We start from the raw sequence: 25159 nt of genomic DNA, 5'->3' as shown, positions 1-25159 counted from the left end.
AGATTATGTTGAGGCACATTACAACGCAACATAATTCATCACCATTTGACCATGTCTTGTGAGAAGAGGCAGCCACATTCATGTGATCAAGGAAAAAAAAACAGCTTGCTTTCTCCATTGCACACTAAAAGATTTCTAACTGGTTTGTTTTACATTCAGGCGTCAAACATCTCTCTCAGCATCACATGGCCGGTTGTAGCCATTCTTTGCTTGACAGAATTATCAGGCATGGGGCCATTCACTTTTGCAGAAAAGTGTGGTTGGAATTATTAGCACACAAATGCTGTGTTTTGTCTCTTCCTCAACAAGAGGTAAACCACTGATGTTATTCTATTGTGGGATAGCTTCTTTGTGGTTGTGCAGTGCATGGTTCAAGTAGTAATGTAGAAAAACCTCAGCGGTACTGGTACTGTTTGCAGTGGTAAGAATGGGGCCACTGTGGATGGAGAATTTGGTGGCCTTGCAAAGTCTGGTCAAGGGGTGGTGCAGTTGGCACGTGTGCTACAGTACCTCGAGTGCCCGCAGTACCTCCGCAAGCACCTCTTTCCCCTGCATCGTGACCTGCAGTTTGCAGGGTTGCTCAACCCACTGGACTGCCCACACCACCTGCGCGCCACTGAGGAGAGTGCCTACCGGGAAGGAATTGTGGCACGGCTGCCTGTTAAAGAAGGCAGTGGGTCTTATGTCAACTGTGGGCTTGGCAAAGAGGTAGTGTCATTTTTCTTATTACTAGGGCCATTTTCTTAGTGCCTACATACTGTTCATGTAGCAAATTTTTTGGTACAGCCTGCTGCAAAAAAAAAAAAAAAACATGCCAGTTGGCTGTTGCTGCCAAAAGCAGACTGTCCACCCTCTCTCTCTCTTTTGGTATCAGGCTGGTAACATCAAAGGTTAGGTTAACTTGTCTGAACATTCTGCTGACAAAACATAGAGAAATGTTGCTATGCGCCCTATAGTGCGTGCATGTTAGTAGCCTTAGTGCAAATACAACTGAATTCACTTATAACAAAGCTGTCATGCAGCATTCATTTGTTGTGTCTCAAAGTTAATTGCTTTAATAATGACACCACAAAAACAAAACAAAAAAGACAGTGAACACAAATGCCAACTGCAGTCTGATCAGAATAGCAACACGCAGTTATACAAAGTGAAAAATGAGTGGCGTTAGCTATTAAAAAACTGTTTTTCATGCAAATGCAAGCGATTGATGATTGATGCAGTTATTTTTGCATATCAGTGACCTCCTATGTTGTCTGGTCATGGTGCCTGGCTAAAATGTGAGCCTGTTGGAATGCAGGTGAACAACCACTTTTTCTTGAACTGCGAGGCCTGTTTCATCAGGCTCGTGTTTTAGTCGGGCATCATGACCAGACACCATGGGAAGTCCTTGAGGCTTGGCACATAGGTATAGATAACTGTATCAGTCATCCATCACTTGCATGGCACGGGAAATAATTTTTCGAACAGATAACATTACTAATATTTTACATTGTATGATCACGTGTTGCTTTGTATTGTCTGCTTTTGACTAAATTTTTGATTGAGAGTCAGTGCTTGTGTTCGTTGTGTCTTCATTTCAGTTTTGCGTTTTTTCTGTGGCACTGTTATGCAAGAAATGAACCCATACCAACTTGCCCAGCTTTGAGTACATATGAACTTGAGTCTCAAAGTTTGTGATAAGTGGACTGCCCCGAATAAAATCAACAAAATTAGTGGAAGACATTTATTCGGGGGGTTGCGGTTATGTCTGTGTCCTGAGTCAGTAATGATGATTTTAAGTTTATTTATTCTGAAAATATGCTGCCTCCCTATACCTTTGCTGTATTGTATGTGTGCATGTACTAGTACAAACTGAATAGACAGTGTAGTTCACAGAAGTGGGCACACTTGCATACTTGCCAACTTTTAAAACTTTTTGTTAGATATATGAATTTAGGCTTGTTCTACAATTTTACAAATGATACATCAACTTTTATGATAAATAAGGTATTGAAAGATGAGACAGCACTGTATTGAAAAAAATGCATGCAAAAAAAGAACTTGTAATGGTGCTCCTGTCGTCCTCTTCCTGGTAGCCCTAGACATTGTATGCCTGATCGGTAGTTGCTTCGAAGAAGTTTTTAAAACTGGCCTAATCATCTACAGCAAAGTCATTAAAAAAGTTACTGTGATCTAAACAGAATGTGTTGCTTGTCAGCTTGTGCTGTTCCAAGTTATTTGCAGCTTGTGTTTTACATTTAAAGGTCAGTCATCATTGATAAAGTGCATACATATCCCATGCAAGGTGTATGCTCAGTGCAAACATTAAAAAAGGCATGGTATCCTCCCTTTGCCCTCCTTGTCGTGTCTGCTGAATTTTTACAATTTTTAATGCTCAAAGGTTGGCAGGTATGCTGACGTGGAGTGACTGGCTCCAAATCGCCATTGGTTTGACCATGTGATAGTTTAATGGCACTCAAACCTGCGTTGGAGTACTTTGGATTAGCTATGCACCAGCTCGGCCAACATTGTACACTACCAAACCTGTACATTGTACACTACCAAACCAAACAGATGGAGGGGGTCACATGAGAAGTATGGAACTTCTCATGTAATCCCCTCCATCTGTGTATGGTTTGCAACATCATGACAAATGACATGCCATGATGTGGCATGCAGACATGATAAAACAGATAAACATGATAAAACAGATAAATAAAACAGATAAGCTAGAAGCTTTGCTTTTGTTATATGATCTCCATGTTTGCGTCATTTCAGAAACTTGGTTGCATGAAGCTTTCGTGACGATGAAATTGTTCTGCCGAACCATCACCTATACATAAAAGATAGGGTTTCTTGCAGTAGCGGCATTGCAGTCATAATGAAGTCCGGTGTTCATGTAACAGTCGCAGATCAAATCATGGGACATGAAAGTTTGTTCTTGAAGGTGTTCTATCTGGGGACTGTCATTTTTCTTGTGTTCTGTACAGGTATATCGGGCTCCAGGTGCCGATGACTCATATATGCATAAGTTGTATGATCATCTTCCTAGTCTGAGAGGAAATAATTTGATAATAACAGGTGACTGTAACCTGTCATGTTTAAACTATAATCACTTAAATTATGGTTCGTTGGTTTCTGGTGACATGGTGATAGACATTATGCTCAGTTTTAGCCTCCAGCAAGTTATTAACAATGATACCCGGGGAAATAATATTCTGGATCTTCTGTTCCTGAGCGAAATATCTTTTGGTGGAACAATGGTAGTCGAGCCTAGTAGTATATCGGATCATAAGCTTATATCTTTTTGCTGGGATGTTCTAATGGAGATGCATCAAAATCATAGAACCGTAAAAAGAGTTAGAAACTTCACTAAGGCCGATGATGTAGCAGTCATAGATTATCTAGATACACGTCTTGAAATAATTAATAATAATGTTGAGCTTTCATGGCGACAATTTCAGGATACCGTAAAGTGCTGTACTAAGCAGTTTGTCCCTTTAAAAGCTGTTTGAAAACAACAGCTGAATCCTTGGATAAATTGAGAAGTTATCCAAGCCATACGTAAAATTAAAAGACTGAGAAAGAGGAACAAAACGATGACCTTGCAGATTGTGCACCTGAAACAAGAATTATGGTAAAGATAAATTTGGCCAGAGATAAGTTCTATAGGACGAATATTGAAGAATTTCTTATAGTGATACTAAAAAGTTTCGGTTACATCTAAACCAAAGAAAACAGCAGATAGAGAGTACTAAAGTTAATTAATGGAATTGAAATAGAGGATGCGCACAGCATTGCAGAGCACTTCAATGTTTATTTTCAAAGTGTGTTTGCTGAGCGAGATCAGATTGAGCTTTCAAGCACATGTAGCCCATCGGTAGATGACATTTCAATGACTCGTGAAGGTGGCCTGGTGCTGCTCCTGAGTACAAATATAAAAAAAACCTTCTGGTCCTGATAACATTCCCAATGCTTTCTTGAGGCAATATTCTGAACAAATGTCTGAGTTTATTTCAAATTTTTTTCTTCAGTTATCTTTAAAATCGGGAGAAATACTGGCAGACTGGTGCAAAGCGCGTGTTGTGCCGGTACATAAGAAAGGAGACCATCTAACAGTTTCAAACTACCGGTCTGTATCTATTACCAGCACTTGCTGCAAGCTATTGCAACATATTGTCGCTGGTTTCATACAAAGGTTATTGAGCAGTCATAACATACTATCACCTTTTCAGCACAGTTTCAGAAAAGGGCTCTCCACTGTGACTCAATTAGTAACAACAGTGCATGGACTTTCCCAAATACTTTATTTATCCAGACAAATAGATGTGCTATTTCTGGACTATAGCAAAGCATTTAATAGGGTTCCCCCATGGAAAGTTACTGTAGAAATGAGAAAAAAATTTGACTTCCTTTTGCTATTGTACAGTGGATTTGCGCTTATCTGAAAGATAGAGAACAGTTTGTTGAAGTTAGAAATTGTAGTTCTAGCCCCCGGCAGGTCACCTCAAGGCAGTATGTTAGGGCCATTGCTATGTTTAATTTATGTTAATGATATGCTCGATATTATTCCTGCTAATGTGTCCATTCGGTTATATGCTGATGACTGTGTTATCTTCAAGGAAATTGTGTCCCATGATGATCGTTATGTGTTGCAGAGATGCCTTGTAGCAATCACCGACTGGTGTTCAAATTGGGGAATGGAGCTCATTGCAGAAAAAACTGTACTTGTAACAAGAAAAAAAAATCTCCCAGCAAATTTTACTACCAGCTTGAAAACAGAACTGTCCCTGAAGTCGAAAAATAGAAATATTCTGGCATTACTCCTACAAATAAACTCACATGGTCAGCACATATCTCGGATATCTGCTCAGTGGCATTAAAGAAACTGTGGCTCGTAAAGAGGACGCTTAAATGCACGGCTATAAGAACTAAAATATTAGCCTACAATGCGATAGTGAGATCTAAATTAGAATGTGCTGCTGAAGTCTGGTAACCGCAACTAAAAAGGGCATTATGGAACTCAAGTGAGTCCAGAGAAAAGCTTTGAGATTTATATACGGAAAATATGCCAGGAAGGATTCCCCGTCCTCATTAATGTTACAAAACAGAATACAGACACTACAAACATGCAGAAAAATTAATCGCTTTGTACTACTACACGATAGTCTTTCTTGAAAAAATGATGTGGTGTTACCCGCTTCTGTATGTTGGCCTACTATGAGAAGAACACGACACAGTCACGAATATTTGTTTGCGCCAATTTTCGCGAGAACAAACATTTACAAGTGCATTTTTTTCCCCCTCGAACGGTGAGCGAGTGGAATTCACTTCCCATCGGTGTACTTGAGTTAGATGATTTCATGGCTGCATTGGCAAAGCATTTTTGTGTATTTTAGTGATGATGAAGTGCGATCCCCACTTCTTTTTATGTATTATGTTCATTTTATGCAACATTATTTATGCTTGTCTGTACTTTCTTCTGCTTGCTGTAAAGCCCCTCCTTTTTGGGAAAACATATTGGCCTGCAGTATTACTAAATAAATAGATAAAGAAATAGAAACATACTGAGCCGCTAGCCTCTTCAAAACTGGCACCCAGCCTCTAGTCTCTGATATTTGAGGCATTGTTTAGGGACGTATTTCACATTATTGTGAAACAAACCATGCTATCCAGACAGTTTCTGAATGGATACAGTCGAAGAAAAAGAGCAGCAACACACGCGCCCTGAAGGCCTTCCAAGGTGACAGGAAAAAATTTGGTGTACCGGATGAAGTGCGACTGTCAGCTGTATCGCATTTTCCTAGAGGAAAAGCTATCTTCAAACGCTACTGGTGCTGCTCAAGTAAGCACAATGACAAGAGGTTGAAGATTGTTCGCTTGATGTATAATGTTCACTTTTGCACTGCGCGATGCTTTGAGAAATTCCACCAGAACTTGGGGTCTGCCAAAGGCCCATAGGGAAATATATTCCCACCCTAATCATTTTTATTTTGCGTCATTTTAGGAAAATTTTGGCATTGCATTATGTTCTTTGGACAATAAACACTGTTTTCAAGAAATATTGCATTGGTATTTATAAGATATCTTGTGGGCATTTAAGGGTGAACATCCTGCACAATTCCTTAGTGTGTAGCAAGGTTACTGACAGTGACCCCTGTTTTGCACATCTGAACTGCAGCATTTTAGGAGAGATTTCTGGTCACAGTGCGACCTGTGTGTCGACTGTAACCTAGGTGTAAAGGGATGCTACAGGCAGAGCAGTCACTGGCCGTGGCTGTTTTACTAAACCCACCTGTTGCAACATCACTGCCATTGCTGTAACTGAGCTATTGTGGTCGTGGATGTTCCGTATACCTGAGTCATTGTGCCACTGACCTAATGTAAATTTTGCACAGCACTGTACTTGCAACTTTTGAGAAAACCACAGTGTTTTGTATGCATTTATCAGCAGCCTTTCTTCCTATCCTTATCACTCTTTATTTGTCCCTTTTGCTCCATCCCCTCTAAAGAGTCGCCTGCTAGACCACACTGGTTCAGGTAAACCTCTCTGCCTTTCTTGTTAATGAAATGCCTCTCGAGGCAGTCATGCCATTTTTGTTTTATAATGAGCTTACTGAACTGGGGCCATTATAAGTGCGCTTGGCAGTGTACTCGTTGGAGTTTTTCACCTATGGCCAAATGAAAGATTGTGTATGCCGTGTAACAGAATACAGCATTTTGATGTTTGAACTTTCTTTTTAAACAGAAGACTTTATACGCTCATGGTCTCATGCTTGTATCAGCATAGCATGTCTGTAGTAATTAATCTTATTCTGTTGCAGGTGAAGATAGATCGCTGTCTGCAACAAGGAGTGCGAGTTACTGTGAAAATGAAAGAAGGGGTCCCTGGCAAAAAGCTGCGAGGTGTTGCTGTGTCACCATCATGTCCCCGAACAGAGGCAGGCCTCTACTGGGGCTATGAAGTCAGGGTAGCCCGTAGTCTTGGTGCAGTCCTGGCTGAGTGTCCTTTTCCAGGTGGCTACGACGTTACCCTGGGTACTTCAGAGCGAGGGTCACCTGTGGATGAGCTCCAGTTGCCTCATAGGTAACTATTCATAACAACGACTATTATAACTCTGCTACGAGAAAGTTTGTGCTTTGGTAATTTGCTGTGAAAACATGCAGTTTTAGTACAATATGTAGTAGTTGCTTATACATTATGCTCGCTCACGGAGTAAGACATATAGGAGGTGAAACTCCCGTCAGCGCAAGCGAGCGCGGGCGACCAGATAAAGTCACAATTGTTGCATGCGCCGACGCTACCGTATACAGTGGCGGCACCATGCGGCGCGTCGTAGAAGCCGCAGCGGAAAAAAAAAAGGTCAATGGTGGCTGCCCGGCCGCGCCCTAGAACTGAACTGAGTGATTGCAAAAAAAAAAAAAAAAAAAAAAAAGAGCAGCGCCCGGCAGGCGGCTCGGCGGCTCCGGCAGCTCCGGCCACTCCGTGGTAGAAGTCAGGCGCGCGCGTCCGAACGGGAGCAACACGCTCAACCGGTTGCCCTGGCAACCGAAACGGCGGTAATTTCTTCCCATGCCGCCAGGTGCCGCCAGCATGAAAATATATCCGCGGGCTTGTGACCTTTACTGGTCGCCGCAAACAGCGGAGTTTCCACTCCTAAATATTTCTTGCTCCGTGTGCTCGCTACACTTCGGTTGCATTAAAGCCAGTCAATCAATCGATCTGCTCATTTCAGTCTTTCATGTATACAATACAACCAAAATAGGTGGCAAGAGAAAAAGCTGCGACAAAGCAACTTGACTGAGCTCTTGTCACCCGTACAGCAGCAAATATACATGCAGAAAATGAGCATACAGAGCATACAGAGAAGTATATATCTCATGCATAGTATTCGTTCAATGTAAGTGGCATTCTGTGTCGATTCCTTTCTGTGCCATAATGTGTATACGAGAAAGGAATTTCAAAAGGTAGTTGGTACCTAAAGGGATGCAACACTATGTTAGTAGGCGAATGCTTCGAAGTTGATACGGCCGATAAAACTACTATCCTTACTTTTCGTATAGCTGTCTACTAATTTGCTATCGTAATTGATGCTTCGCCTTTCATGCGAAACTGCAACTTTGTTTATTTATCGCAACTTTAGTGCATTGGGTGCAAATGTTTGTTTTTCCAAATGAGAGCAAGTTGTATTTCTGTATGAAAGAATAAGGTGCGCGGTATTTTAAAGGACTTTTATTTTTTAGGTCACGGCAAACGGGTACGCGTTACAATCGAGGGCGTCATTTTTTTTTTTTCGTCATGGAAAACAGGTGCGCGTTACAATCAAGGGCGTGTTAGAATCGTGTAAATACGGTACTTCCCTGAGGAACTCTGGAATCGATGGCCTTCAGCCTGGATTTATCTTCTTTAGTTCGATGTATTGTAGACGAGAGTTTAAATAGCTTTGAATTAGTTGCAAAGCAAGCCGTTCCTCTAAACTCGTAGCATTCTAATTTATCTAGTAGTATTTGATGGTTGGACCTGATCAAAGGCCTTACTAAAGTCTTAAGAATATATGTAGTGTCATGATCTTGTTTTCGAAATGTTCCAGAATAGTTTCCTTTTGCAGTTGCAAGTGCAGTTTGAGTACTTTGTCCTTTTCTGAAACCATGTGGACAGTCAGTTAGGAGGTTGTGTTTTTTTGAGAAATGTTCTATCTGAGCATTTATAATTTTTTCTTGTCCTTTTGAGAAAATAGGCAACACAGACACGGGTCGATAATTGCCTACCATAAAATTTCGAGCAAGCGCCCTCCCCCCCTCCCCCCCACCTTAAGGAAGTCTAAATTACCGGTAAAGTGTGTGTGTGGGGGGGGGGGGGGCACTATCCTGGAATGGCACCAAATGCACGGGAGATTTCGTGGCGAATGGACGTGTTTTTCAGGACTCCGTGGCAGCAACAAAATCATAAGTTTTTTGTGCATTCTTTGAGCTTGCTTCCGTTTTTGATTTGCAGATTTTTTTAGCCTTTAAATAATAATTGGGTGGTTTTCTTTTCTTTCTCTATTTTTTTTGTGTGCGCGGGTGTATTTCGTGTATATTTGGTTTCGCAGGATGGTCAAGAGCATCCTTTCGTGCCATGTGCTTGAACACGTGCAACTACTTGGGACGTTAAGTCTTTATAGCCATTTAATAGTAGCTTGGAAGTGGCAAGACTGATAGCTATTAATGGTTTTACTGTGTGTGCATTGGTATCGGGAATATTGCTTTGGTAGGAAAGAGAGTGTGGCCGTGTGGGTGAACATGTGCGAAAACGTGTCATATCTTAAGTCTTTGCGGCATTGATTGTTTTTCGAACATTTGTGAGAATTACATTGCGGTATTTTAAGGATTTAGATTCTGTGCATATTGGTTTTTACTAGAACGCAGGTGCTCTGCATTATTATAGTATTATAGTATTTGCATTAGAAAAAGCCGTGCAATACATGGCAAGAAAGGCGGAAAATCGTGCAGTGTGCGGGGGGTCCCTCAAGGCAGACGAGGGGACAGATGAGAATGGAGTGGAAATCGAGTCAATCGGCACACACTGTGATGTCGATGCTAGGCTGAAGAAAATGGAGGCTTTCCAGGATGAGCTTGTTGAACAGGTCGAAGAGCTCAAAAATGAGCTAAATATGGAGCATGATGCACGGAAGGTAGTGGAAAAAAGACTTCAAGCAGCCGAGGAAAAGCTGAACAGGGCCGCCATTGTGAACGAGAATGGTCATGACAATTGAACGCAGTCCCCCGACGTGACAGGAAAGGGAGTGTCAGAAAAGCACGTGGAGTGCATGCAACGTGGGGAGGGAGTTGCTGGAAAGAGTGACACCTACCTTGAGGCCTCCACACAGAAAAAGCAGGAGCGCAGGGGTCGATGCCACTTGTCAAGTACAAATCACGGGGAAAAGGACAAAGGGAAGCAGGGAGAGGTAGGAGAGAGTGAAATGGTGATTATTGCCGGTGACTCAAACCTGGTTAGGTGCTCAGAAGCAGTTGCGGAGAGGGTGAAAGGCGATAAAATAGTGGCGGTAGGGACATTTCCAGGGCGGACACTGGGTTCTGTCATAGAGCGAGCATAAGCAGTGCTCGTAGAAAATGCCCACGTGCGCAACCTTATCATAGCAGCTAGTTGGCTAAATGATGTCCTAAATAGGTAAGGGACAGGGCTAGCCCAGCGCTTGGTGAAGGGGGTGGACGACTTGCGCGAGCTGTCCCTTCAGGTGTAGATCGTGGTGTACACGGTGCCAGAGGTGCCTGTACGTGACAGTCACATACAAAGAGCCGTAGTGGCTGCTAATGAGGCGATATGGAAAATGAGCCGAGGGAAAGGTTTCGAGGTTGTCGAAGTAAACAGGGAAGTGAGAAGGTGTGGTGCTTTTGAACAAGACGGGATCTACTTCAATTACAGGCTTGGACGAGAAGTGGGCTGGTGACTTGCTGGTTGCGCTGTTGCTTTTTCAGGGGGCCCACGGGCGCTCAGGAGGCCAGAGTAGGTAGTAATGAAGAAGGTCCCCTAAGGGAACTTCAGAATAGCATCGCCATCAGTAACAGAAAAAGGAGGAAAACAGGAAAGAGAGCTCGCCATGCTATAGGCTACATAAACATGCAGGGCGGCAGAAGAAAGGAAAAATGGGCAGTGACTGAGGAGCAGTTAAATAGAGAACAAATAGGGGTGTATGCGGTTACAGAAACACACCTTTAGGGACTTGGAAGACCCACCAGTGATTGAGAATTATGTTTGGGAAGGGTGCAACAGAACTAAGTCGGAAAGAAAGGGAGGGGGAGTCGGAATGCTGATCCATCAGGGAACCAATTGGAAAAGAGAATTCAAAATGTCAAGAACATCTTTGGTTATCAGGTGCAATGAGTAGAAAAAAAAACTTGGCTGGGCGTAATGTATTTGTGGGTCGGAAATAATTGCGCAGAGAAGAATCAAGAGTTAGTGGAATGCCTAAGTGCTGACATTAATAAGAGTTTCGGGAATGATGCCAAAATTATCCTATTAGGTGACATGAATGCCCATATACAGGATCTAGTTAGCTATACTGACAACAACAGGAAGTCAGTGCTAGATCCTTGTGCGCAACATAACCTTGTTATCTGGAATACAGAGCCTAAGTGTGAAGGGCAGATCATGTGGGAAGTGTAAAACCGGAAATCGACCATTGATTACTGTCTGATGACAGAAGGAATTCATGATAAGTTGAGAGAAATGATCATTGACGAGGAAGGGTATAGCAGCATAGGGAGTGACCATAAACGCATCATTTTGAAAATAGGATATGCAGTTGGGAAAGCGAGCAAGGAGTGCAAAACTACCAGTCCAAATTTTAACACTGATCAAATAACAAATAGTCACAAGAGTCGAGGAGAAACTTGGCAAATGACCAAGAAGAGCATGGGAATATGGCGAGCTAGGTGTGATAACGACAGAAATACAGAAAGAGAAGCAACATGCTCCTTGGAAAGGAATAAAAGAAACTGAAAAGCTGGTGGAACAGGGAGATACGAGAAGTGATCGCCGAACGACAGAATGTTTCCCGAAGCGCCGGAGAAACCAGTTTGGATGCTTGGCGGGGTAGTTCGAAGAGGGCGCTGCGCTCCTGTGGCGGGTTACTGATGCCAGCCGAAGGAATGCAGACACAAGTCGTCGTCGGTTTTGGGTAGCACGTGCACCGACGTAGTTCACTTTGTTCCAGCCTTTATTTACGTTGACACCGTAGTGCCACGGCTTGGTGCGATGCGACGTGCTGAACTTCTGTGACAGTGCCTTGGAGATGGATTCACTAACTCTTAAAGTAATGCCACACATTACCTGCTCGCACATTCATCCAAATGCGTTTGAAAAAAATGCGCGTGAACTTAGCCCTCCAGCTATTTAGCGAGGAGGTACTAAAGGAGATTTTTTTCTATAAAGTTCATTTGGACAGGCACTTCAGAGCAACTGAGCCGACAAAATAGCTTGTGAAGCTTATGGAAAGGTTGATATTTATAATGACTTCAAGAACACCGTCTAAAGGTCTCCGACCCAACTCTCCAAAAGCAGTTTCTTGAAGAGTTCATTGCATTCCTTGCAGAATGGGAAGATTATGCTGCCAAGCATGGTGGTTGATTTCTTACCCCAGGAACTGCCCTTGGTCTGCGTGTGACCACAAAAAGCACTCTGTCTCTTTTAAACTACTTAAGTAGCTCACTAGGCTAGTACTTGTTAACAGCTAATCTTAGTCAGGACAAAATGGAGAATATGTTTGGTGTTGTAAGGCAATCCTTTGGTTGTAATGACCATCCTTCATCTGAACAGCCTTTAATTATAATAAACAGCTTGTCATTCTACAGTCTGGCAAGGCCTCCTAAAAATGGGAACTCACCAGGAGACTTCGTAATCGCACTCTCAAAGCCATCTGATGTTGGAAAATGAAAGGCTGACCACCTAACAGAAATTATTGATGAGATATTGGATGATGGCAATTTGGAGTGTGCAGAATCTGTGTTAAAAACACAAGGCAAGCAGTTGGATCACGACAACTGTGTCGAAAAGCACAGTGACAGTAGATTAGTATATTATATAGCTGGCTATGTTGTCAGAAAGTCTTTAAAAAAGTTTCCACGCCCGGAGTATGCCTCTCGCCTTTGTATTTTGCCCCTACAAGCAGATTGTGATGGAAATTCCATACTAACAATGCAGTTTGATCGTGGGGCTGGGTCTACCCTTCCAAAGCTGTTGAGAAGCTTGTTTGTAAAGTTGGACACATTTACTGCATATTTCAGCAGGAATCAGCTTCATGCTGAAAGCATGGTCTGCTTTTTGCATTTACTTCAGGGAGTGAAGCATTAAAGAAGTGGGTTGCATGCAGTGAGCATGTGCGGAGTTTGACAACAAACATAGTAAAGTTTGCACTGACGAGGCTGCACTTTGCACAAGCAAAGAACATGGAACGGAACACACAAATAGAAAAACAGAAGCTCCTGAAAATGAGGTGATGCCAGTAGAACGACAGTCATGAAAATGCTCCCCGATTTTGTACATACCTACCTTCGTTGTGGAAAAAAAAAAACCTTGTAACATAGGTTTTGAAAGTGCTCCCCCTACATTTTTGCAGACCATAGTGTCCAATTTTGTAAAGCTGCAATAAATTATGCATGAGGCAAACAGAAAGCATTCAATTACCTCTCCACATTTGTGGGCTGATTGGTGTCGCATCTCCCGTAGAAAAAAAAAAATAGCAACCCCATTTTATTACGGCTGCTTGCGTAACGTCAGTCACTCTGGTTCAAATGGCAGCACAACAGAGATGAAGACAAGGCACATAGAAACACATAAGCGCACCGTCTCGTTTCTCTGTCTCTTCATCATAGTTACGCTGCTGTCATAACCAGCTATAGGCGAACGAGCCCAAAACAAAGCTTTATTTTAACTCTCGTCGCGATAAGCGTGCTCGCTAAGTTTGTAAGGTTGACTGGCCCTCATAGATTATTGCATGCACATTTACTGAACTTGCAAATCGGCGGAAAGCGCCGGTAACTTTTGAGCGCCCGCCGAAAAGCACGCCGGAGCCTGCAAGAGCAACCCGCCAGCGAGCGCTGGCGCCATCTGCCGGAGCATAGCAAAGTATTTCATGTCGGCTCGTGCCTTCACGACACTAGGATAACCTTCTAGCCTCTATAATCGAACCAGGCAGAAACGATGATGATGAACGGGGATTTGCAGTAGCGCCACTTTGTGGGGCAGCAAGGAGGCTCCGTTAAAAAAATATGGCGTTCAGCAAGTCGAACCATGCACTAGTCAGAGTCAGTGCATGGTGCTCTCGATCAAGTTGGCTCAAAGAGTGTTCGAAAAATCAGACGAGAGGTTGCAAGGTGTCCAAACTTTGGGCAGTTGTTATACATTGTGGTCTATGGGGAGAATGGTGGTGCTGCGAAGCAGACCGAATAATCGAGCATGTCCTAATTTTTGGAGTCCGAAAAATCAGTCGGCGACTGTATTTGATTTGAAGACCAAATCGAATAGGACACTATTCTATACCTGCCAAGTCTCTCGGATTATCCGAAAGACTCCTGGATTTTGACGATTTCTACAGTTCTGTACATTTCTATCCATGTCCTGCACTTTGTCTGACCAGATTGACAAAAAAATTCAATCCAATCTAATCCAGTTGGAAGTCCATCGCACATAGTGTTGTTACGAAAGTAGTAGGGAAACCCAACATGTGTTATTTTTTTAACCTTTATAAGACTGCAGCGCCGCTCTTTATGCTGGCAGAGTTGTTGGCTGCCCTAGTGGCCCTAGTCTCATTCAGCTAGTGATTTCTTAGGTCATGACTGGTGGGTACGGTGTCGGTGGAGGGTATGGCGCATTCGTATTAACTCATTCTATGCTGCATGTACTTCTGTGTTTGGAGAGTGCGCTATATCAGTGCCCAATTTGGTGTTTTTATTGTTGCCAGTTATCCCTTCCTCAGGTGGCAGCGATCAGCATTAGTAGCAGTACTAGTACTAAATGCAAAACCCTCTCAGCGTCATGTTTTGTATAAAGTGGGATAAGGGCCTATTGCGCGCTGTAAGTGTGGTAAGATCCTATTGCATGCGCAAGGGGATGGCGGAGGGGGGGGGGAATGAGCGGATGTCTCCTCCTCTAGGCTGGCAGTGGCTGCGCATGGCTATCGGCACATATGTGGTTTGTGCACCCTATTCTGGAGGTAACCTGTGGCGGGTGCAGAGGTTGGTGGCTTCATGTGCGCTGTCTTCCCGCGCGTTTAGTGGTGGAGGTCACGTAATCCTGAGTTTCAGAGATGCGTTGAAGTGAGAGGCAAAGCATTCGCTCCTTTTTGCCTGCTTTTTTCATCACACCAGCATTGTGGCAGCGAGTGTTCGCAGTCACCAAATGCGAACTGTTCGTGCTTGCCTGTATGCTTTTTAAGTGAATGTTTACTGCAATTTATATGGCCAATAAAGCTACAAATCTTCATGTAGTTATCTAATACTTTGCTATTGCTATCAATGCTTAACCATTCGGGTGAAACTGCAACTTTTTTGCTCATAGAACCAATAGTACTAGAAATAACTCATAACACCTACAGAAATTTCAGACGCCGTACCGGATGTTGCTCAATTTCTCGGACATAACACGTGCATTGTTGCAAACTTGCAACATGGCAGCTGTGTAAAAACAAGTAGTCACCCATCGCCTCACTTTCATGCGATTTAAAGTGAAGCTTTTTTTGCGGCGCCTGACGTGTTTCAGTGCAGCTATGGTTGGACTGTGTGGAGAGCGATCCACTGATAGCATCGTCCCACTGTGGGCGATACTATCAGCCACGGCGGTGCAGGTTTTGTTTCATGCCATCGATGTGAAGATATATTGTCGACCCTGCATGAAATCTTATCTTTGGTCGCTGACTCTCATATTCAACAAAATGAATTAATTTTTTCATTGAAATTTTTTTTTTTTTTTCGTTTGTCACTAATTTGGCAAATTTTACAGCCCCTTCCGTGTAAGAAAAATCCGTTGTTGATTGTACTTATGTGCGTAGTGAGTTGAATTTCAATGTAATGAAATTTTTATTTAGCATAGTGCCAATTTGATCGACTTCATTATATTGAGGTCTAACTGTAAGTGCAGTGTAGTGACCATTCTTATGCACCAGGCAGTCTGACGCATGTTTCTTATGAGTGTCTTTCTGGCTCTCTTGAGGACTATTTCTTCTGTCAGTTTGTGTTTCTTCCCTCCAAACACTTGTTTTGGTGGTGGCAGTGTCACCATTTGCCCCCTGCCCCATTATAAAAGGTGCCAGGATGCATTGGACTGTCTGAAAAGTAAGAGAAAAGGGCTACTTACATATATGTTTAAAAGGATTTGCAGAAGCCTGTCATAAGTTGCGGACATTTTCAGAATTTTACATTGTTAAAAAAAAGTAATTTTCTTGCTGCCAAAGCTGTCCTTGTTGGCAAATCAGTTCTGCAGAAGCCCGCGAGGTGGAGGTTCATGAAAGGAAAAATTGTCATACGCCCGACTGTAGCATGTGTAATATAAAGATTTATTATAAGACACTATAGGCACAGTTTAGTTGCACTGGCAGTACATGAATGCTGATCGCGCTCACAGCCGACACGAGCGTTTTCTTCATCCTCCTCTTCACTACAATGGCCCCCGGGAGAGAAGAGCAGCCATCCTGGCGACTTACGGCGTAGGTAGGATGAGGGGTTCATAGTACGGCTTAGGTCGGTTTACATGAACCTTGTCACGCCCACTATGTCTAAGGTCGGGTGATGGCGTCACAGGTTCTACACCGTAGGTGACAACGGAGGTGCGGTCTATGACGCGGTAGGGGCCATCATAGTGTGCAAGGAGTTTGGTTGAAAGGCCAGGGCTATGAAGTGGAACCCACAACCAAACAAGGGAACCAGTCGGGAAAAGTGGTGTAAGTGCGCCCCTGTCATGTCGCACCTTTTGACGACCTTGAGCAGCAGTCGTAAGGGTTCGCACGAGCTGCCTACGGTCCTCGGCGTATTTGGTGGCTTCAGACACAGGAGTGCACTTGGAAGCATCGGGTCGGTATGGGAGCAGTGTGTCCATAGTACACGAGGGAGCTCGTCCACACAGCAGAAAAAAAGGCGAAAAGCTAGTGGTAGCTTGTGTGGCCATATTATAGGCATACGGGACGAATGGCAAAACAGTGTCCCAGTTACTGCGGTCCGAGGCGACGTACATAGTCAACATGTCACCGAGTGTGCAATTGAACCTCTCCGTCAAGCCATTCGTTTGCGGGTGGTAGGCTGTAGACTTGCGGTGAACGATGCTGCATTCAGCAAGAAGGGCTTGGATTACTTCGGACAGGAAGACACGTCCCCTGTTTCTGAGCAGTTCGCGTGGTGTGCCATGTCGAAGAACGAAGTTCCGCAAAATGAAAAATGCAACTTCAGGTGCAGAAGCTGCCGGGAGTGTGGCAGTATTGGCGCACCGCATCAAGTGGTTGACACCTACAATTATCCATTGGTTACCTGAGGAGCTGCAGGGAAGTGGCCCATATAGGTCTATGCCGACGCCATCGAAGGGCCGAGCCGGACAGGGCAGTGGCTGTAACTCACTAGGAGGGCGCTGTGGAATTTAAGCCGTTGGCACGCCGTGCAAGCGCGTACGTACTTGCGCATGAAGTGATACATGCCGTGCCAGTAGAAACGCTGCCTTAGCCGATTATACGTTTTCAGAATGCCGGTGTGACCATAATGAGGAGCAGCATGAAAATAAGTGCATATGTCAGAATGCATGTGTCGTGGTATCACAAGGAGCCATTTGCGACCATCAGGCAGGTAATTTCTGCGGTAAATGATATTGTCGCATACAGCAAAGTGAATGGCTTGGCGACGAAGTGTTTGAGAAGAGGGTGTGACGCATGGGTTGTGGAGGAAATTCAGCATAGTTGAAAGCAGGGGATCCTTATGCTGCTCATCCGGCATATCAGCGACATTGAAGGCTGACATGGATGCGAAGAGCGGGGACACTGAAACCACATCAGAAGGTAGCGGTGATCGGGAAAGCGCATTGGCGTCAGAGTGCTTTGTGCCCGAGCGGTAGACAATGCGGACGTCATATTGTAAGCGAAGTCATCGGCCTAGGTGACCTGACGAATCCTTCAACGAGGACAGCCAGCAAATAGAATGGTGGTCGGTGACAATGTCAAAAGGGCGACCATATAGGTATGGACGAAATTTGACGAGAGCCCAAATAATGGCCAAGCTTTCCTTTTCTGTTACAAAGTAATTGGCTTCTGCCTTCTTTAAAGTGCGGCTCGCATATGCGACGACATACTCATCATAGCCGTCTTTCTGTTGTGCGAGGACTGCACCAAATCCAATGCCGCTGGCATCCGTGTGTACCTGTATAGGCGCTGTGGGATCATAGTGTCTAAGAATCGGTGGCGAAGTAAGTAGGCGATGCAGTTGCTTTAATGCTTCGTCACAGGAAGTTGACCACGCGGAGATGCCGTTGGTAGTGGTAAGCAAATTGGTCAGTGGTGCGATGATAGTTGCGAAATTGTGCACAAAACGCCGAAAGTAAGAGCAGAGCCTTATAAAGCTGCAGAGCGCCTTAAGAGTAGTGGGCTTCGGAAACTCTACGACTGCACAAAGCTTGGCTGGGCCAGGAAGCACACCATCCTTCGATACAACGTGTCCCAATATTGTTAACTTGCGGGCAGCAAAACGGCACCTTTTGATGTTGAGTAGGAGGCCAGCAGAGGTGAGGCAGGTCAGTATCTCATGCAAGCGAACGAGGTGCGTCGGGAAATCTGACAAAAACAGCACGATATCATCAAGGTAGCACAGACATGTTTTCCACTTGTAGTTACGAAGGATGGTGTCCATCATACGCTCGAAAGTAGCGGGCACGTTGCAGAGCCCGAATAGCATTGCGGTAAATTCGTACAAGCCGTCGGGTGTGATGAAAGCTGTCTTCTCACAGTCATCTTCTGCCATCGGCACTTGCCAATAGCCGGAGCGAAGATCCAGAGATGAGAAGTACTCCGCGCCTTGTAAGGAGTTGAGGGCATCATCTATCCGAGGCAGCGGATAGACATCTTTACGAGTGATCTTATTGAGTTGACGGTAATCCACACAGAGACGTATTGACCCATCCTTCTTGCTTACTAATACTACAGGAGACGCCCAAGGACTGCGGGAAGGGCGAATGACGCCACGGTGCAGCATATCGTCAACTTGTTCGTTATAATTTGTCGCTCGGCTGCCGACACGTGGTATGGTTGCTGGCGTAAAGGAGGATGGAAACCAGTGTGGACGCTGTGAGTGACAGTTGCCGTACGCCCCAGAGATGGTTGTTTACAATCAAACGACAAACGAAAATTCTGAAGAAGCGCGAGGACTTGATGCCGATACGGAGGCGGCAGATCAGCGTCTACGACAGATTTAAGAACGTCTGACGATGACGACAATGATGATGATGACGTGCACAGCACAGGAGAAGTGAGGGCATCGAGCTCATAACAGGCCGTGTCGTCGGAAGCGTTGAGAATGTGAAGCGGGTCAAGGGGCTGATCACGACATAGCGATTCGCCACGCAGTAAGGTCACAGGGTAGTGAGACGGGTTATACACAAGCATAGAGGATAATCCAGTACAGTGGTGAGGACAGCAAACGGGAGAGGTAGGGCCTTGTGATGTAGAAAAATTGGCGACGGTGTAAAAAGTACTGTAGTGTTTGGCGCAGTAGAGCAAGAGACGGGCACAAACACAGACATTTCGGGTGGGGTGTCCGTATCAGATGCAACGGTGAGCTTGGAGGCTTTATCTTCAGAAGGGTCAGGCACCGGGGCATCGGCAAGCGGGAAAAGCGCCACTTCGGCCCGGGCACAGTCGATGATGGCACGATGGTGAGACAAGAAGTCCCAGCCGAGAATGATGTCATGTGAACATGAAGACAACATGGAAAATTCAACAACATAGACAATGACGTCGATGACCACCCTTGTAGTACATTGAGCTAGCGGGGCTATATGTTGCACGGTCGCAATGCGTAGAAGCATACCAGACAACGGTGTTATGACCTTGTGGAGGTTATGACAAAGCTTTTCGTCGATAACAGAAACTGCAGCCCCAGTATCAACAAGCGCAATTGCGGCGGTTCCTTCGACTACAGTGTCCAATAAATTGCGTGGCGACTGTGCAGGCCTTGTAGAAGTTGTGAAGCTTGCAGTTCGTGCCTGCAGAACTGCAGCAACTAGTTTCCCTCGCTAGGTGACTGGCGGCGACGTAAGGGGGAAAGCGAGTGATGACGCAGTGATGGCGAACAATGGGTGCCGACAGGGCGTTGAGGAGGCAGCGAGAACTCTGGGTTGGGAAACATCGCATGCCTGGTAGTATCGTGGGAATAGCCATATCCAGGGCATTGCAACAACAGCGTTAGCAGGTGGCATGCGACGACGGCAGAAGTGCGCGACATGGCTGGCAAACACCGCAAGCGAAGGATATGGGCCGGTTGTTGCGTGTGCGCCAAGGGGTCTGAACTGGGCGTCGAGACGGAATCAGAGGCGACGCGGAAGAAGGTGCAGCTTGAAGTTGCATTGGCGCAAGAAACACGAACGTCGGCGGCACAGGTCACGCGGCGACTTCGGCTTAGGTCAGAGGTGCAGTCACGGGAGGGCAGGGTTGAACTAAAGGTAGCGACTTGGAAAGTTCCTCGCGAATGGCCTGCCTAATGGGTGCAGCTAGAGATGCGTCAGGCTGGGGAGGTCGATCGTTGAGAGGCAGCATAGACAGTTGGCGAGCCACCTCCTCACGAATGAAATCCTTAATCTCAACAGAGAGCGATGATGCTGGTGTGGAGTTGTAGTGAAGCATGAGGCACGAGAGAGTCGCCAGGTGCAACAGCGCTGCGCACAAGGACCCTTTGTCGACGCAGCTCATCGAAGCTCTGGCAAAGAGTGACGATAGCAGCGACAGAAGTAGTGTTTTACGCCAGGAGCATTTGAAATGCGTCGTCCTTGATGCCCTTGAGGATGTGCTTCACCTTGTCCTCTTCACTCATGGTGGAATCGACGCGGGCGCAAATATCCAAGACATCGTCTATGTAGCTGGTGTAAGTCTTGCCGGGCTGTTGAGTGTGCTGGCCTAGGCGCTGTTCAGCATGGAGTTTTTGCAAGGCCGGGTGACCGAAGACTTCCGCGAATGCTGTTTTGAAAGCGGACCAAGTTTGTAGTTCCCGTTCATGATTGTGGAACCAGAGGTTCGCAACGTCAGCAAGATAGAAGATGATGGTGCGTAGCTTCGTCGGGCCATTCCACTTGTGATCACTGATGTGTTCATAGGTAGACAGCCAATCTTCCACATCATTCTCACCTGATCCGCTACTAAAAACAGGAGGGTCCCGCTGCCGCTGGATGGCGCGTCCAGCGGCAGCGGCACCCTCCTGTTTTTAGCGGATGATAGCGCACATGATAGGAGCGACGGATGCTCCAAGCAGATTCTTGGGAGGCTCGTTCATGGTAGCGGCTGGAGCAGTTGTCAAAGTTCGGCTGCAAAGTCCCAGGGTGAGGTCGGGAAGTGCAGCACATTCCGCCAAATGTAATATGGGGATTTATTATAAGGCACTATAGGCACAGTCCAGTTGCACCGGCAGTGCATGAATGCTGATCGCGCGCACAGCCGACACAAGAGCGTTTTCTTCGTCCTCTTCACTACAAATGAAGCAACAAAGGAAATCCATATGAGTGTCTGAAAAAGAGGTGGTTATAATGCTTTTGAAAGGAACATAAACATGAGCATTTTCAGTGATCAGGTGGCCAGTTGCATAAATTCTGTGAGAAATATAGGTGATGTCTGCTGTGAAACCTATGTCAACTGGTACTTTAGATAACATGAGGTCATCTTAGCTTTACTTCATTAAAGGGCAACTCGGGCGATTTTTCGATGTCAATGGATGTCGATAAAATTCATTGGGTACATTCCTCTGAACACTTCCGTCATGTCATCAAAAAAGCAGGCTTGAGAGTTTCACAGATTTTTTACAAATGAATTTAATTGATTGCCTCGAACATCCTACCTTACCTCTTCCTCAATTACAGGCCACATTGTGTATGACGTCAGGAGTGTTCCATGCAAATACCCTCCACCCCACAACAGCCTAAATCAGCATGAAGCAACCTCTTGGAGGAGGCTGCAGACAGGAACATATCAAAACCTAAACACACTAAGCAAGATGTTTCCCACCCAGTATAGAGACATTTGCCCCTGGTGCGGCGCCAAGCCCACCTTATATCACATTACATGGGAATGCGTTCAGAATCAACAATTCCTTCAAATAAAAGACCCGAGTGCGGAGCAGTGGGAGAGGGTGCTCTCCAGCAGCGACCCGAAAGTCCAGCATGGACTAGTAAGGCACGCTCGCCGAGTAGCCACCCTCAGTGGTGCCCTGGAATAGGGGCGTCGACCCTGCACAGATGGGGAAGAAGACCGTGAAGACGGCCGACCGCATCTGCCACCGCTAATTTCTAACCAATTAGAGAAAATAAAGTTTTTCCTCCTCCTCCTCCTCCATGCAGAGCATGCTGGGATCATGAAGGTGACAGCGTCGAGGAGTTGATGACCGTGAGCTAGTGCATGGTGTGAGAAGTTGCATTTCCTGTGGACGGGCAAGTGATGGGGGGTGGCAAGCGGTGTTGCATTGTTGGCTGCATGAACTTCAGCCCTTGCCATCCGCACACACAGGTTCAGCTTATGCCGATCGTGTTTAGCCGAGGTTAAGTGTATATGTCATAGTCGCAGGGTTCATGCGTTTACTGCTGGCGGACCTGAGCAACTGACCTGAAACTAATTAGGCCATAAGGATGAAGTAAACTGTTTCTGTAGTTCAGTTTTGATCATACGGATTTGAAATAGACCATTCCTCATTTCTTACAGTACACACACACAAAAGCAACGGCATGGAGCAGTATCGAAATCGGTATGTTGCCCTTTTCTACGGAAAGCTGCCAGCCGCACTTTCCGGCACTTCCCTACATTAAATGCGACTACGAACATGGGTGTATTTTTACATATTGTCATGCAGACTCATTATTCAGCTTTCGAGGTGCACTGCTTGCCTTGTATCCCAAATGCACAGCAAGCGTAGGCGCCTTCGATACAGCAGCATAAACAACCACCTCGTTCAGCTGGTAATGGTGTCAATGGATACTGGCATCGGCGTTTCCACAAAAAAACTATACATTCTCTAAATGAATGATCATATGCATAACGTCCTCACCTGTGTCTACTCTACGGGATATATTGTGTGCGTGAAGAGAATACGAAGAATAAGTAGCCAGCACAACAATGATCCCGTACTATGGTCTCCTGCTTGCTGTTTTCGAAGGAGTGTGGTCGTTCATATCAGCGCAGTACAGAGTGTTGCAACGGTGCTTGCATGCACAAACTGCCTGTTTTGACATATTCTCACATTAATTGATGTCACCGATGAGCAGCTAGCATTATATCTCAAGCAAACGACGAGTGGTCGCTGTACCGGCCTGTGTAAACAAATGCACCGGTCGGTGATTTGGACTTCAGTGGCGTTCTTGCTGGATACAAATGCGGAAAGTCGTGCTCCACATCTTACAGTGAGCATGCGAAGCGCTTCCCTGAGAAGGGGTAAAACGCCTAAAATAGCAAACAGCACGTATAAAAATTGGAGGATGCTTAAGCTTCGCCTTTAAGAGTGGAACGTGATAGCATTCAAGGGCACCTGACTACTTCTCATGCTTCCCGGCAGCTACAGCGTACGTAACCATAATGTTTTAACGGGAAATGCTGGTGGCGAACGATATGCACAAAGGTGGGCTTTCTGGTAGGTAGAAATGTGGCCTCTTGCGTGGGCTGCGATGGAAAAACGGACGGTCCCCTTTGGAATGGGGCGGTGGGCAGGGGCATAACCGGGGGGGGGGGCTTACGGGGCTACAGCCCACCCCCCCACCCCGAAATGTTTTCGCGCTGTCGATGCACCGTCGCGTCGACCAAAGCAACCCTCGGTGCCGGAAATCATTCTGAATTTTGTCTAGAATGTCTTTTTCACGCTCGTAAAGACATTTCACCGCGAACATAGCTAACTCGGACTGGATTTTGTGGCAACGCCCATGCACCGGGAGTCGCATAGCACAAGCAGCCCCATCCGAGCACAAAGTTTCAAGGTCGTTTGGATGGGGAACGAGCTTGCCGCGGAATGTACAGATGTCAATTCCAAAACTTTATGCATATAAAGTTCTCATAAACTTTTGATGTGAAAGGTGCATTGACATTTCCAAAGTTGTGCTTTAGATATTCAATTGCGGAAGTTTGTGGGTTTAATGTTGTTATAAACATTTGACGCCAAAGGTGCATTGACTTTTCTAAAATCGTACATCGGAACATACAACAAGACAAGCCAAATCAACACACTATTAGACAAGTTAACAGAGCATGCAGTGTGGCCTGATGGGACGGAAGCTTTGTGACGGTTCATTTGTGCCGTCATGTCACAGAAAAAAATATCAACGTTCTTTTCACCTGCGCCAAAGCACCCGTGTCAAGACACTAAAGCCAGCCAGAGTAACTACATTCTTATTTATATTTTTTTCTACTTTGAGTTTTATTCGCGAGGACACATTGAGCCTCTTCAATTTTTTTATTCTCGCTACCCTACTCGCGGGGTGCCAAAGCCAGCCAGAGCGCATGCGTTTTTCTCGTGTTGCTTCGACCATCGTGCGGCGTACTTTGGTGCGCGTTTGGTTTTCTCTGGCCGAGTGGATTTTCGCCTAGAGTTTTGGACGCCTTTTCACTAGCAGACAAGAAAAAAAAAACAATGGCCGCTCACCGCCATCACTGTGAGGACTCGGCAGACTGCAGCGCGTTGGCTTGAGTGCAACCTCTCCGGAAAGTCTTTGTCTCGCCGGTGTAGAATACCGAGCACTATGCGTATGGTTCTCTGTGGACCAAACGTCACATTTTCTTTGATATTCATTTGGTAGCCACATTAGGTGCCCAAAGTAGGCATTGGATTGTGGCTAACTTACTCTCCCTTGCGTTTTTTTTTTTTTTTCATTTCGGTGCTCCCGCACCACATAAGGGAAAAAAAAAAACATTGTTGCGGCGCAGCGACTTCTCGCATGGTGAAAGTTTGATTTTGTTACTCCGTGTTTTGTGGACAGTAATCGGCCATGGGACGCTTAATTTGCCGGATACTCTTATTATATTATTGTGATAGCAATTATATGGACACTCCAGGCGCATTACTGCTGCCGCCGTTGCCCTCATGTTTCGTATGAAGTCCAAGGGCGATAACATTGTGACTGTGCGCCGCATGCTGTATGTGTGAGTTAAAGCGTAGGGGGGGTGGAATGGGTGAGCCAACAATGGTGGCTCAGTCTTGTGTGCGCAAAGGAGAAGAGTGGGGAGCAAGCGCGCCACCTTCCGTCACGCGCGATACATTGGGGGAGTCGATGGAACGGGGCGGGATCTAGAATTCTGTGTGATTACGCAACATGTTTATTTGCCTTGTTTGACACATTATATACAGTGACTTTTTCTTAGATACATAGATTTATTGGAGACTTATACATATATTCAAATATCTTATTGCAAGGTTTTGTGTATATGTGCAGTGAACTTGTCTTTCTTTCTTGCCCTTTATCAAGCATTTGTATATT

The 25159-nt window shown here is 45.3% G+C and overlaps 1 protein-coding gene across 1 annotated transcript in view; it reads left to right on the top strand.

Annotated features, from left to right (window-relative positions):
• The window catches only part of LOC142583438 (28S rRNA (uridine-N(3))-methyltransferase), a 45906-nt gene that overhangs the window by 8519 nt on the left and 12228 nt on the right, over positions 1-25159 (top strand). The window contains exons 5-6 of the mRNA XM_075693907.1: positions 420-708; positions 6804-7066. Of these exons, the coding sequence (XP_075550022.1) occupies positions 420-708; positions 6804-7066 (552 nt within the window). The remainder of the gene's footprint in view (positions 1-419; positions 709-6803; positions 7067-25159) is intronic.

The sequence above is a fragment of the Dermacentor variabilis genome, chromosome 1 (assembly GCF_050947875.1).
Source record: "Dermacentor variabilis isolate Ectoservices chromosome 1, ASM5094787v1, whole genome shotgun sequence".
Lineage (NCBI taxonomy): Eukaryota > Metazoa > Arthropoda > Arachnida > Ixodida > Ixodidae > Dermacentor > Dermacentor variabilis.
This window is presented reverse-complemented; position numbering and strand designations above follow the sequence as displayed.